This window comes from Triticum aestivum, chromosome 4D (assembly GCF_018294505.1).
Source record: "Triticum aestivum cultivar Chinese Spring chromosome 4D, IWGSC CS RefSeq v2.1, whole genome shotgun sequence".
Lineage (NCBI taxonomy): Eukaryota > Viridiplantae > Streptophyta > Magnoliopsida > Poales > Poaceae > Triticum > Triticum aestivum.
This window is the reverse complement of record NC_057805.1, coordinates 203,850,423-203,862,107: the sequence shown is the minus strand read 5'-3', so window position 1 is coordinate 203,862,107 and position 11,685 is coordinate 203,850,423. Positions and strand designations below refer to the sequence as shown.

General features: G+C 49.5%; 1 protein-coding gene across 2 annotated transcripts; it reads left to right on the top strand.

Moving 5' to 3' along the window:
- Nucleotides 1-710: 710 nt before the first annotated feature.
- On the top strand, nucleotides 711-10,297 carry LOC123097275 (RNA polymerase sigma factor sigB). Of its 2 annotated transcripts, XM_044518979.1 has the most exons (7): nucleotides 711-1,110; nucleotides 1,530-2,066; nucleotides 7,663-7,893; nucleotides 7,990-8,130; nucleotides 9,411-9,458; nucleotides 9,557-9,754; nucleotides 9,835-10,297. In XM_044518979.1, the coding sequence occupies exons 1-7, from the start codon at nucleotides 871-873 to the stop codon at nucleotides 10,126-10,128; spliced, it is 1,689 nt and encodes a 562-aa protein (XP_044374914.1). In that variant the 5' UTR covers nucleotides 711-870; the 3' UTR covers nucleotides 10,129-10,297. The 2 variants fall into 2 exon arrangements, with proteins under 2 accessions (XP_044374914.1, XP_044374915.1); XM_044518980.1 differs by lacking the exon at nucleotides 9,411-9,458.
- Nucleotides 10,298-11,685: the final 1,388 nt, after the last annotated feature.

Genomic DNA, 11,685 nt, shown 5'->3' with positions numbered 1-11,685 from the left:
CATGGGACATGTCTAAGTATAGATTTCGCGACGTTGACAGTGGTGAAGAAAGTCATGGTGGCTGCGACTGGAGACTTGTAACGGCAGAGAGGAGTTTTGGTTCCATTGAAGAATGGCGACACAGGTTTTTTCCTGTGTGTCGGGTGTTGAAGACTTGCAGCGGCGACCTTTGCAGGAGAGGGCGGCAACACAGGTGGACAACATTTTTGGGGGTAGTTCTCGAGCACCGAGCCGTGTTCTCCAGGGTGAAAGCCCAAGGTCTGGCCTTCATTGGTTGTACCTGACAATGGTCTTGCGAAGGCATTGTTTTTGGATCTCCGACTCTCTCCAGGGTGAAAACTCAAGATCCTTGATCGGGCGACGACAACGCTTGTGCATTGTTTCCTTCTTGGAGGCGTCGCTTTTGGAGAACCTCTTATGTAGTACGGGTGTTGTCTTTGGTGGTGGTTATAGTGTTGCTGTTGTGAGTGTTTCATCACTGCGACGGGGTCTTTGTTTTTATATTTCTTTTCCTTTTTAATTTTTGTTCTTGGCTGTGTGCATCCTTGATGTCTTTCGATGTCTTGTTGGTGCAGAGGCTGCGTGTAATTGATATCTTCGCGATATATTCCCTTTATCGGAAAAAGGAATTTCAATAATAATAATAATTTAGACTTTTTTTTTTTGCTGAAACTAAGTTTGGACAGCCTCTGTGATATCGTGGAGCGCGCCTCAGCCGACCTGATCACTTTGCCCTTATCCGAAGAGACCAAACAAATCCCAGAATCCATCCGCGCCGTCGCCTTGTCTCTCCACCTCCGTCCCCCCGCTTCCTCCCTACCGCGGAGATCACCGACCCGAGGTGAGCTCTCGATCAGCCCGGGCTGCACAATGGCGTGTCTGGCGCCGCACTTCAAGTGGGCCCCGTCTTCGTTCTCCACCACCCACGCGTACCAGCACCCTTCCTCGTCGTCCTCATCCTCCAACTCAGGCAGGTGCTCCGGCCGCCGCCCCTTCCGTGTCCAGTGCGCTGTCACTTCTGCTGCTGCAGCAGTCGTCGACGCTGACCACGCGGCTGGTGGGCCGCTCCACCTCGTTTACTCGTCTCCGGACTCGGCGCCGGTTCTCCAGGTGACGTAGTCTGCTCGGTTGTTTTTTGCATTGCGTTTTACATTCAACTGATAAAGAAGGTTTGGTTGAGCTAGGAGTGGGCGTGATTGGCCGAATGTTGTTGTTCACTTGCACTAAGTTGTTTCTGAGTGAGAATGTGAGCTAATCAGTTGGCCTATTATGGTCAACAAATGTGATGGACATGGAGTAATGATACTCTTGGTGGAATTTGATTTGAAATAGCATATTATATCCCTACAGGTAGATTGTATTTCACATTACGTATGCACGCGTCTGTAGCTACTTCTACTGTCAGGATTGTTAATTTACTTTCGAATACTGTAATCTGGCACTAATTATAGGACTTGTAGCATTAGCAACTCTTACTAGTTATGTCAGATCATGCTTTTCATTCGTTTATCTTGTAAAAATTTCAACAGAGAAATTTTGAGTCAACTCTGGCATCAGAAACAGTTCTGAACAAAGAGGCTGTTGTAACTGCTGCAGCTGCAGAGGCAGTTGCCCTTGCAAGAGCAGCAGCTGAAGCTGCCCAAGAAGTTGTTCACATGGTACAGAAGAGTAGTTCCCAGCCCGTGTTCAGAAAAAAAGGGGAAGTGGAAAATTACTTGGCGAAAGAAATCCTTCGCACAGAAATGTTATCGAGCAGGGCAAATGAATATAGTGATGGTGAACCATATGGCATTCCGAGTGATGAAGCAGAACTAGATGATGATACACAGGACGCTGATAACATAGCTGTTAAGTCTGCACGTCAATCCGAGAGAAGAGCTCGGAGAACAAGAGCAACAATGAAGGCAGCTACAATAGTCCGTAGTTCCCCAAAACTAGCAGCGTCATCGAAGAAGAAGCGATCCAAGGGTCCATCGACCATGAATCCTTTAGGTTCCTTATGGAAGATGACTGGCCGAAAACTTCTTACAGCAAAGGAAGAGGTTGAGCTCTCGAATGGTATTCAGGTGAGGCTACCGTTTTACAATTAATTTGTATGAACTATTGGATTTGTTGTTAGGGAAATAGCAACTTGTATTCCTATGAGGCCATAGGCCAGTATGTATACAAATACATGTGTGATACAACATGCAGAAAATCCCTTACATAATGGGACTATTACACGGCTAATATATACAACTGTAACACCGCTCCCATACTCATGGTGAATCAACAACACTGAGCTTGGAGAGGAAAAACCGTGTTGTGCTCTAGTCTGGCCCATCGAGAACAAATCAGCCTACTGTAACTCTGAAAGCACACACTGAACATTGGAGACATGTGACGAGAGAACACAATGTACCTTGGGTGTAACTCTGAAAGCACACACTGAACATTGGAGACATGTGACGAGAGAACACAATGTACCTTGGGTGCTGCTCATCTATTCAAGATATATAGTACATGTGCAACAGTGAGAGTGGGAGAGGGAGGGAGGGAGGTTTGCTAACACCCTGCCGCAGCTGAAGCATCTGGTAGCCGGATGCACAAGCTGGACCGGAAATCCTGAAACGCCAGCATCGGAAGACCCATTGTCAGGACGTCGTCGAATTGCTGCTTCATAGGGACATGCAGCACACGGAGCTTGCCGAGGTCTACCTCTTCCTGGACGAAGTGTATGTCGAACTCGACGTGCTTCGACCGTCGGTGATTGATGGGATTTGCAGCTATATACACCGAGGAAATGCTATCACAGAAGACGACGGTGGCCTTGGGCAGGGGAACGTGAAGTTTGCCGAGAAGTTGTCTGAGCCAGCAACACTCAGCCACCGTATTTGTGACAATGCGGTACTCTGCCTCCGCGCTTGAAAGGCAGACCGTGGCCTGGTGTTTGCTGGACCAGGATACAGGGAGTCGCCGAGGAATATGACGTGCCGAAGGTGGATCGTCGTGTGTTCGGGCAGCCGGCCCAGTCCGCGTCGAAGTAGGCCACCAGGTCGAAGGATGCCGAGCGGTGTAGATGCAGACCATGAGTGGTTGTCCCGCGTAGATAGTGTGCAATCCGCTTCAGAGAGCAAGGTGAGCGGTGTGAGGGTCGTGCATGACGAGGCAACATTGCTGGACGACATAGGCTATGTCGGGGCGCTTCATTGTCGTGTATTGGAGGGTGCTGGCGAGGCTGCGGTACTCGGAGGCGTCGGTACCGGGGCGCCGTCAGATGCCGAGAGCTTGGAGTGTGTGTCAGACTGACGTGGACACGGGCTTGCAGTCCTGCATGTTGGCATGGTCCAGAAGCACCTCGGCGGTAGGTGCGCTGGGACAGGAAGAAGCCGGCTTTGTTTTACGTCATGGCAATGCCGAGGAAGTAGTGTAGCGGTCTGACATCCTTCATCGAGAATTCGGTGAACAGCTGTTGTTGGAGATGGTGAAGAAGAGTTGTAGTAGAGGCAGCGAGGAATATGTCGTCGACGTAGAGTAGAAGATAGGCGGTTCCTGAGCTATTGTGCAAGACAAACAGCGAGGGATTCGACTGTGAGCCGATGTTGTGGACAAACGCGGCGAACCGAGCGAACCAGGCGTGTGGCGCTTATTTTAGGTCTAGAGACTTGTCGAGGAGGCAGACATGGTCGGGGTGGGTGCGTCGACGAAGGCGGACGGCTGTTGGAAGTAGACGCGCTCGGAGAGATGTCTATGTAGCAACGCATTGTTGAAGTCCATTTGGTGTACATGCCATTGGCGCGAAGCAGCAATGTATAACATAACGTGAATGGTGGCCGCCTTGACGACCGGCGAGAATGTCTCATTGAAGTAAACGCCAGGACGCCGAGGGAAGCTGCGCACAACCCAGCGCGCTTTGAACCTCTCCAAGATGCCATCGGCCTTGAACTTCTGGCAGAACAACCATTTGCCGGTAACGATATTGGCGGCATCGGGCCAGGGAACAAGGCTCCACGTCCGGTTCCGGTTTTGATCAGAGCCTTGTACGCAATCTGCACAGCAGCTAGCCAATGGGGATCATGCAAAGCAGCACACGGTTTTGGGAAATGGGGACGTTGAGGGGTCTGTGGTGGCGGTGAGAGATAGATCGTATTTTTTGTTGAGTAGGAATTTCCCTGCCTGGCCGCGTGCGGTCATGGTGTGGGTGGGGATAGGCGGGACATGACGATGAGGTGCCGAAATTGGGGAAGGAAGGGGTGGGGCTGGTGTGGCCGGTGAATCAGAGATCACATGGTTGGGTGAAGGGCTTTGCAGGTTTCCTGGTTTGCTGCCATGGCAGGAGATTCGGTTGCCATGGCAGGGATTTGGGGGTGTGGGCTGGCGGGTGAGGGGGGGGGGGGTTGGCTGCCATGGCAGGGGTTTTCTGTATGTGGGGCTGGCGGCTGGGGATTTGGCTGCCATGGCAGGAGTTTGGTTGGGTGGGCTCTCGGCTGCCATGGCAGGAGAATTGGGTGGGGTGGGAGATGTTGGGGCGGCGGGGCGGGGGTGATTAATGCGCTGCCGCTGAGGGACTGTGGTGGATTGGTGAGCTCGAGGAGGTCAGGGGTGGGGTCTGGTGGTGTCGTGCTGAATGGATATTGTGTTTCGTCGAAGACAACGTGGCGAGAGAGGATGACGTGGTCGGTGGGCTCGATTTTTGTGATCTTGGGAATAACCAAGGAATACACATGGGGTGACTGGTGCTAGTTTGTGTGTTGGTGGCGGAGATTAGGTTAATAGAGGCAGCCAAATACTCGTAGGGCAGTGTAGTCTGGGTGAATGCCATAGAGAAGGAAGAAGGGTGTTTGGTCGCGGCATGGACGGCATGGGTGTCGATTAAGCAGGAAGGTGACGGTCTGTAGGGCCTCAGCCCAGTACGGGTAGGGCATGGCTGCGTTGATGAGTAGGGAGTGGGTGATGTCATTGAGTGTGCGAAGAGATCGTTCGGCACAACCAATTTGTGGCGATGTGTACGGGCATGACATGCAAAGAACAATGTCGAGGGATGAAAAAAGGGTGCGGGTGGCGAGATTTTCGTATTCACGCGCATTGTTAGATTGGATTATGAGAATAGAGAGGTTGAAGTGGTTTTGTACAAGGGAGATGAACGTGCGTAGGATGGGAGAACATCAGATTTTTGTCGCAAGGGGGAACTCCATACAAAGTGACTGATCATCAACGATAACGGTAGTATTGAAAACCGGAGAGCTGAAATTGAAAATAAGAGACATTATCCGATGAACTAAAAGGTAACCTAACACTCTTCCCTGATTGACATGCGTGGCATGTCGGGCAGGAGCTCTCGGTGATGGCGAGAGATGAGCGTCGGAGGGTTTGATCGAGGGCATCATCGACAGGGTGCCCGAGTCGACGATGCCAGGTGTCGCTGGAGACGGTGGTGAGGGTGTGATGACGTTGAGGCTCGGTCGTGGGTTCCAGTGGGTAAAGATCGTCAGGAGAATCACATCGGAGGGTCACCACCTTCGTTCTTTGATCCTTAACAGATAGTCCATGATCATCAAATTCAACATTAATGGGGTTGTCACAAGCTGGGGCTTTGGCTGGTACGGATATTTTGATTAGATTAGGTGAGACTAAAACATTATGAAGGGAGAGGGCGTTGGTTTTTGTCGGGATGTTGTGGTAGCTAGTGTGTGTGACTGCTAGCGAGGAACCATTGCCAACTACAATGCGGGAAGAGTAGCAAGGATGACATGAAGAGATTATACTCCCTCCGTCCCAAAATTCTTGTCTTAGATTTGTCTAGATATGGATGTATCGACTTGATACATCCGTATTTAGACAAATCTAAGACAAGAATTTTGGGACGGAGGGAGTATCAGACAAGGACGCCATGTGAGTGGAAGCTCCAGTATCGAGGTACCACTCCGTGCTTGGCGAGGAAGCCTGACCTTGCTGCACTCTCATACTGTTCAAGGCGTGGATGAGGGCTGTCTGGTCCCAAGTCGGATGGGTGGCATTGGGAGATCCGCCAGCCACCGCACCGTAGAGGGGGTGGGCAGGAGCACGGCTGGTGTGCCAGACAATAGGTGGAGCCGAGCCGAGCGCCGGTGGACGACCCCATGGTGCACCGCCATGCTGGGGAACAGAGTGGAGCCCCCGGGGCACGGGATGAGGATGCCTGCACCAGGAGCATGGGGCCGCCAGGGCATGGGCCAAGCGTGGACCATGCCGGTCCAGGGCGCTGGTGCGAGAGCAGCAGGGCGAGGGGCTGAACCACCCCCGCCAGAGTGTGATGATAGGCCCTCGCCAGAGTTGGTAGTCTTCCCCTTGCCCTTGTGGACTAACCTGAGTCCGAATGGTCCACCCGGGTCTCATCTGAGTGGGTTTCTGCCCACTTAAGTGCCCGACCGTATAGGTTCACGTACATGGGCACGACCTGACTATTGACTTCATCGAAGGTTGCCAGCTTTGGGTTGTTTCGACTATATCCTGATTGTTATTGACAAGCTGTCCAAATACGGCCATTTTATTTCCTTGCATCACCCTTTTACTACTATACCTCTCGCTGACGCCTTTCTCGACATGATTTACAAATTGTATGCTATGCCTCTTCTATTGTCTCTGAACGTGATCGCATCTTTACCACTGCCTTTTGGAAAGAGTTGTTTCAATGCACTGGCACCTGCTACGTATGATCCTGCCTCGCCACCTCTAACCAGATGGTCAAACAGAGTGTGTAAATCAACATGTGGAGGGTTATCTCCGTTGTTGTGTCAGTGCCCATCCAACTCGTTGGTTGGTCTCAGTCGCCCCCTCTTTGTGAATTTTGGTAAAATAGCAATTGCACTCTGCAATGGGCAAAACCCCCTTTGAGGTCATCTATGGGCATCATCCGCGACACTTCGGCATTGCTCCTGATGACACCATTGTTATTCCTGATCTTCAGCAGTGGCTTGAACGTTTCCTCCTCATTATGGACTCGGTTGGTCAGCACCTCTTGCGCGCGTAGCAGCGGATGAAGAGCCAGGCCAACAAACATCACATTGATAGATTTTTTGCTGTTGGTGATGAGGTCTTCTTGAAGCTCCAACCCTATATTTAGGCCTCTGTCGCTCCCTGAGCAAATTACAAATTGGTTTTCAAGTTCTTCGGCCCCTTTGAGGTGCTCGAGAGCGTCAGCGAAGTGGCCTATTGGCTAGCCCTGCCAGCGTCAACCGAAGTTTATCCTGTTTTCAGGTTTCCTTGCTCCGCAAGGTTCTAAAGCCGGACTATCAAGTATTACCTCAGTTGCCTTCACCTGATGCTCATTTGCTGGTCCCTGGAAAGGTGCTTCGGCAATGAGTTCTTCGCCGCAGTGCCAATTCTCTTGTTTAAGTTCTCGTTCAATGGAGCAACGCACCATCCGAGCTGGTGCACAACCTGGTGAACTAAGTGCGTGTGTGCGCTGGAGAGTAGGTGGCGGTGGTGAAACTGCTGGCCAGAAACCGAGAGCAAAGGAGAGAGGCGTGGGTTTAGGCGAGAGCTCGACGAACACCAATGCCGCGTTGCTTGTACTCGAGATATTGCTGGACCTAGTAATCGAAATCCTCGTGAGATGGAGTGCTTACGTGGATGTAGTATTGTTCTTTTCATTTAGAGCCAGTTTTGGAGCTAAATATGCAACATTACCTTGAATTGGTGCAGGATCTCTTGAAGCTGGAGGCAATTCAAGGTGAGCTTGCAGAGTACAATGGTGGTCAACCAACCTTCCCACAGTGGGCAGCTGCAGCTGGAACTGATGAGAACACTTTGCGGAAACGTCTTGATCATGGTATTCATTGCAAAAACAGAATGGTAACATCTAATGTGCGACTTGTAATCTCTATTGCCAGAGAATTTGAAGGTCCAGGGTTGGAGCTTTATGATCTTATTCAGGTACATGGACTTTTCTTTAGCTGTTGTGGTTAATAAGTATGGTTACTTCTATGCTGTATTTAGCATGGATATTTTATTTCTAGGTCTTCATTACAGGAAGGAATGCAGGGCCTTATAAGAGGTGCTGAAAAGTTTGATGCATCAAAGGGTTTTCGGTTCTCTACATATTCTCACTGGTGGATCAAACAAGCTATGCGAAAATCTGTCTCTGAGCAAACCCAGATATTTCGCTTACCAGTATGTTGGCCATCCTTGTCCTTTTAGTTATTTTATGTTTTGTTGCACTATTCTGTGTACCCACCTGCTGGCTGCTGTGGTCATACTGATTGTGACTTGGTGCCTAATAATACTATCATGCATGAGTGCAAGCTGAATTAAGTTAGACAATTTCTGAGATTCTGCAGTACGAGTGAACCCATTCAAATTGGTGAAACTGCTAGTCTATGTGCAAATGCGAGATAACAATTTATTTTGTAGCATAACGCATTGATGCTAGTTTCTTGGTGCAATGAGACACATGGTACAGTTGACGGGTTTTTTTCCGGAAAGGCCAAAGGCCACATATTAAGTTGAACAGACCCTTACAAAAGCACCTTTCCAGAAATTGAAATATCCATCCAGGTCCCTGGGGTTGCCAAAGTCTTCTTCCTCCTGCATCCATCGGCCGCGCGCCTTAAGCAAAGTTCGTTGCCGCCTCTGGGCTTCTGTCTCAATGGAGCAAACTTGTTGAAGCCCACAAGCTTGTATAAGCAACGGCCGGGAAGTCGTTGATGTAGACTAGAAGACGCCGTCGGCCGCGATCTGCGCAGCAAATCACCGACCTGGAGAAGAACACACCGGAAACGGCCTGTAGAATGCCCCAGGCCCTGGCTCATAGAGTCGGGGAACACAAATCTCACACGCTCCCTGCTGAGGCCAAGGCTAGCCAACCTTCGTCGGTCAGAACTGGAGCTATTTTTTTCGAAAAGGTCAGAATTGGAGCTGGAGGACCAAGATGCACAACTACGTTCTCCACTCCGCAGGACAGCACGACTGAGACAAAACTGCAGAAGAAAAGCAAAAGAAGCAGATCTGGTTCTACTCTCCCACATGCCACAAAGAAGAACCGCCAGAATGACAGCGAGGCGTGGAGACCTTATCCATGCTGACAATGATGCCATCGTCTCATCACATCCGATCGGAGACAAACCCTAAATTTTTTCGTAACCCTACCACCACCACCGGACCGAAGCCCTATAGTCTCACCGGGGAGGGAGTAGGGTAGACCGGCTACCGCCTGTCGCTTAGGTCGTGGGAGCAGGAGAAAGAATGATTCATACGATGATTACGGGTATTACTTGGGTCAGACGTCTTTGGTACTTTTGGCAGTCAGTGTTGTCTTTTTTCTTTTCATATAGTGAAAAGACATTGCACATTACTGCAATATTACTCCTGTTGACTTTCTCTTTTAATATTCTCTGTTAATTGATGATTCCGGTTTACTACGATTTGTGTATGATTCTCCGAGACCGTCTCAGTTCATTTGCTTCAACTTACCAGACAGTAGGCATGGATCTTACCAGACGGTAGGAATGAATGCCAATTTGTATTTGATACTTGTATTTTATCAATGCTGGTTCTCTTAGCTGCAATATTTCTTACACTGGTTTATTCTGATTACCAGGCTCACATGGTTGAGGCAAGTTATCGTGTGAAGGAGTGCACAAAACGACTTCGCCGTAAACTTAAAAGGCGACCCTCTAATGAGGAAATAGCAGTGGACACTGGTATGCCAGTCAAACGTGTCGAAGCAGCAGTGAACCTCCCGAAGTATAGTGTATCCCTTGATAGCAAAATTGGAAGCACAGACATGACCTACCAGGTGCTGTCTCGTTTGTATTTTGTATCTCACCCGTGCTTGCTGTATATAGAACTCAAACAAGAACGTGCTCCCATTTTCAGGAGGTCACAGCTGATCCCAGCGCCGAGACAGCTGAAGAAATGCTGAATAGAATGTCAATGAAGAAAGATGTGCATCAGGCACTGGATACTCTGAGCCCACGTGAGAGACAAGTTGTCAAGCTTAGGTTTGGAATCGATGATGGTAGGATAAGAACTTTGCAGGAGATTGGCAACATCATGGGTGTCAGCAGGGAGAGGATTCGGCAGATCGAATCGGGTGCATTTCGGAAACTGAGAGGCAAGAAAAAGGTGAAGTGTTTGATGGATTATCTGGTGCCTGTAGGCAATTGGTGAACTGTTTGTCTGCACAAAGTATTTTTCTTTCAGATTTAGTTTTGTTTTTGAGAATCCATTACTTGTACCATTTACCTAGCCACCCCTTATATAGTGTAGGTCAAATGAAAGGAATCAATAAATTTTGGTGAGCAATTTAATTTTTAAGATCGGAAACATTGAAATATCATGCATCCCTTGCCGAGCGGTTCCATATCTGCTCTCACTGAATATCTTCCAAGAATAATACTCCCTCTGTTCCTAAATATAAGTCTTTGTAGAGATTTCATTATGGACCACATACGGATGTATGTAGATGCATTTTAAAGTATAGTGAAATCTCTCCAAAGACTTATATTTAGGAACGGAGGGAGTAATAATCAAACCAAACCAAATTGCTGAATTGCTGAAAGGACCCGTCTAGTGGGCGCTCAAGCGCCAGGTAGAGCTTCGGAGCGGCCGGTGGAAAAGGAAAGTACGTGTCCCCTTGTACACAAAAGGAAGTTGACAATCTAGTTTGCTTTTCAATTTTTGTTTTTTAAAAAGGCCATAACTTTTGAATCAAATATCGAAATTAAGATCTGCTTTCACCGCTGAAATCCTCGCGATGGACTCTTCGAAACTAGATCCCGCATGGATATGTTTTGACAAACTTTTTTGTGCAACTAGCTGACAGGGATGTGCAACTTTTTCTGTACACCATAGACGTGCAGTTTTCCTCTATGATACCTCCACCCCCAAACTGCCTCCTTCTAGTAAGATGTGCAACTTCGTTGGTTGCCCAGGCCATGCAGTTTTCACTAGTGGCACCACCTCATACTACTCTCTAACAGTGAAATGTGCAATTTCATCTACTGCCCCGGTGCCCTGGCCAACTGCCTGGTAGTCGCCATGCGTGTGCAGCCCCCACAACCGCGTTTGAGGGACTATCCTATAAGAATGTCCCAAGTCCACAGCCACGCATGCGTGACTATGCACACAAGAGTGTGCAACTCCATGGTCGGACGTGGGCGCCTTCCATAGCAATTCATGTGCGACTATGCAGATGAGATTGTGCAATTGTGTGGCCGTGCATGTGCGACTATGCCGACGAGAGTGTGCAACTCCGTGGCCGGGCATGAGCACCTCCCACAAAAACTCATGTGCGACTATGCGGACAAGGTTGTGCAACTCCATGACCATGTATGTGCGACTGTGCCGACGAGAGTGTGAACTCTGCGGCCATGCATGAGCACCTCCCATGATAATTCATGTGTGACTATGTGGACGAGATTGTGCAACTATGTGTCCATACATGTGCGACTGCACCGACGAGAGTGTGCAACTCCACGACCATGCGTGAGCACCTCCCACGGCAATTTATGTGCGACTATGCGAACGAGATTGTGCAACTCTGTGGCCATGCATGTGCGACTATACCGAGGAGAGTGTGCAACTCCGCGGCCGGGCATGAGCACCTCATCCGGCAATTCATGTGCGACTATCCGGACGAGATTGTGTAACTCTATGGCCATGCATGTGCGACTATGCCGATGAGAGTGTGCAACTCCGCGGCCGGGCATGAGCACCTCCCACAAC

Bases quoted from the DNA above. Each gene is read 5' to 3' on its own strand.
- LOC123097275 (XM_044518979.1), top strand. From the start codon at position 871: ATGGCGTGTCTGGCGCCGCACTTCAAGTGGGCCCCGTCTTCGTTCTCC. The intron at 1,111-1,529 runs GTGACGTAGTCT...AAATTTCAACAG, and splicing joins ACTCGGCGCCGGTTCTCCAG to AGAAATTTTGAGTCAACTCT. The intron at 2,067-7,662 runs GTGAGGCTACCG...GAATTGGTGCAG, and splicing joins AGCTCTCGAATGGTATTCAG to GATCTCTTGAAGCTGGAGGC.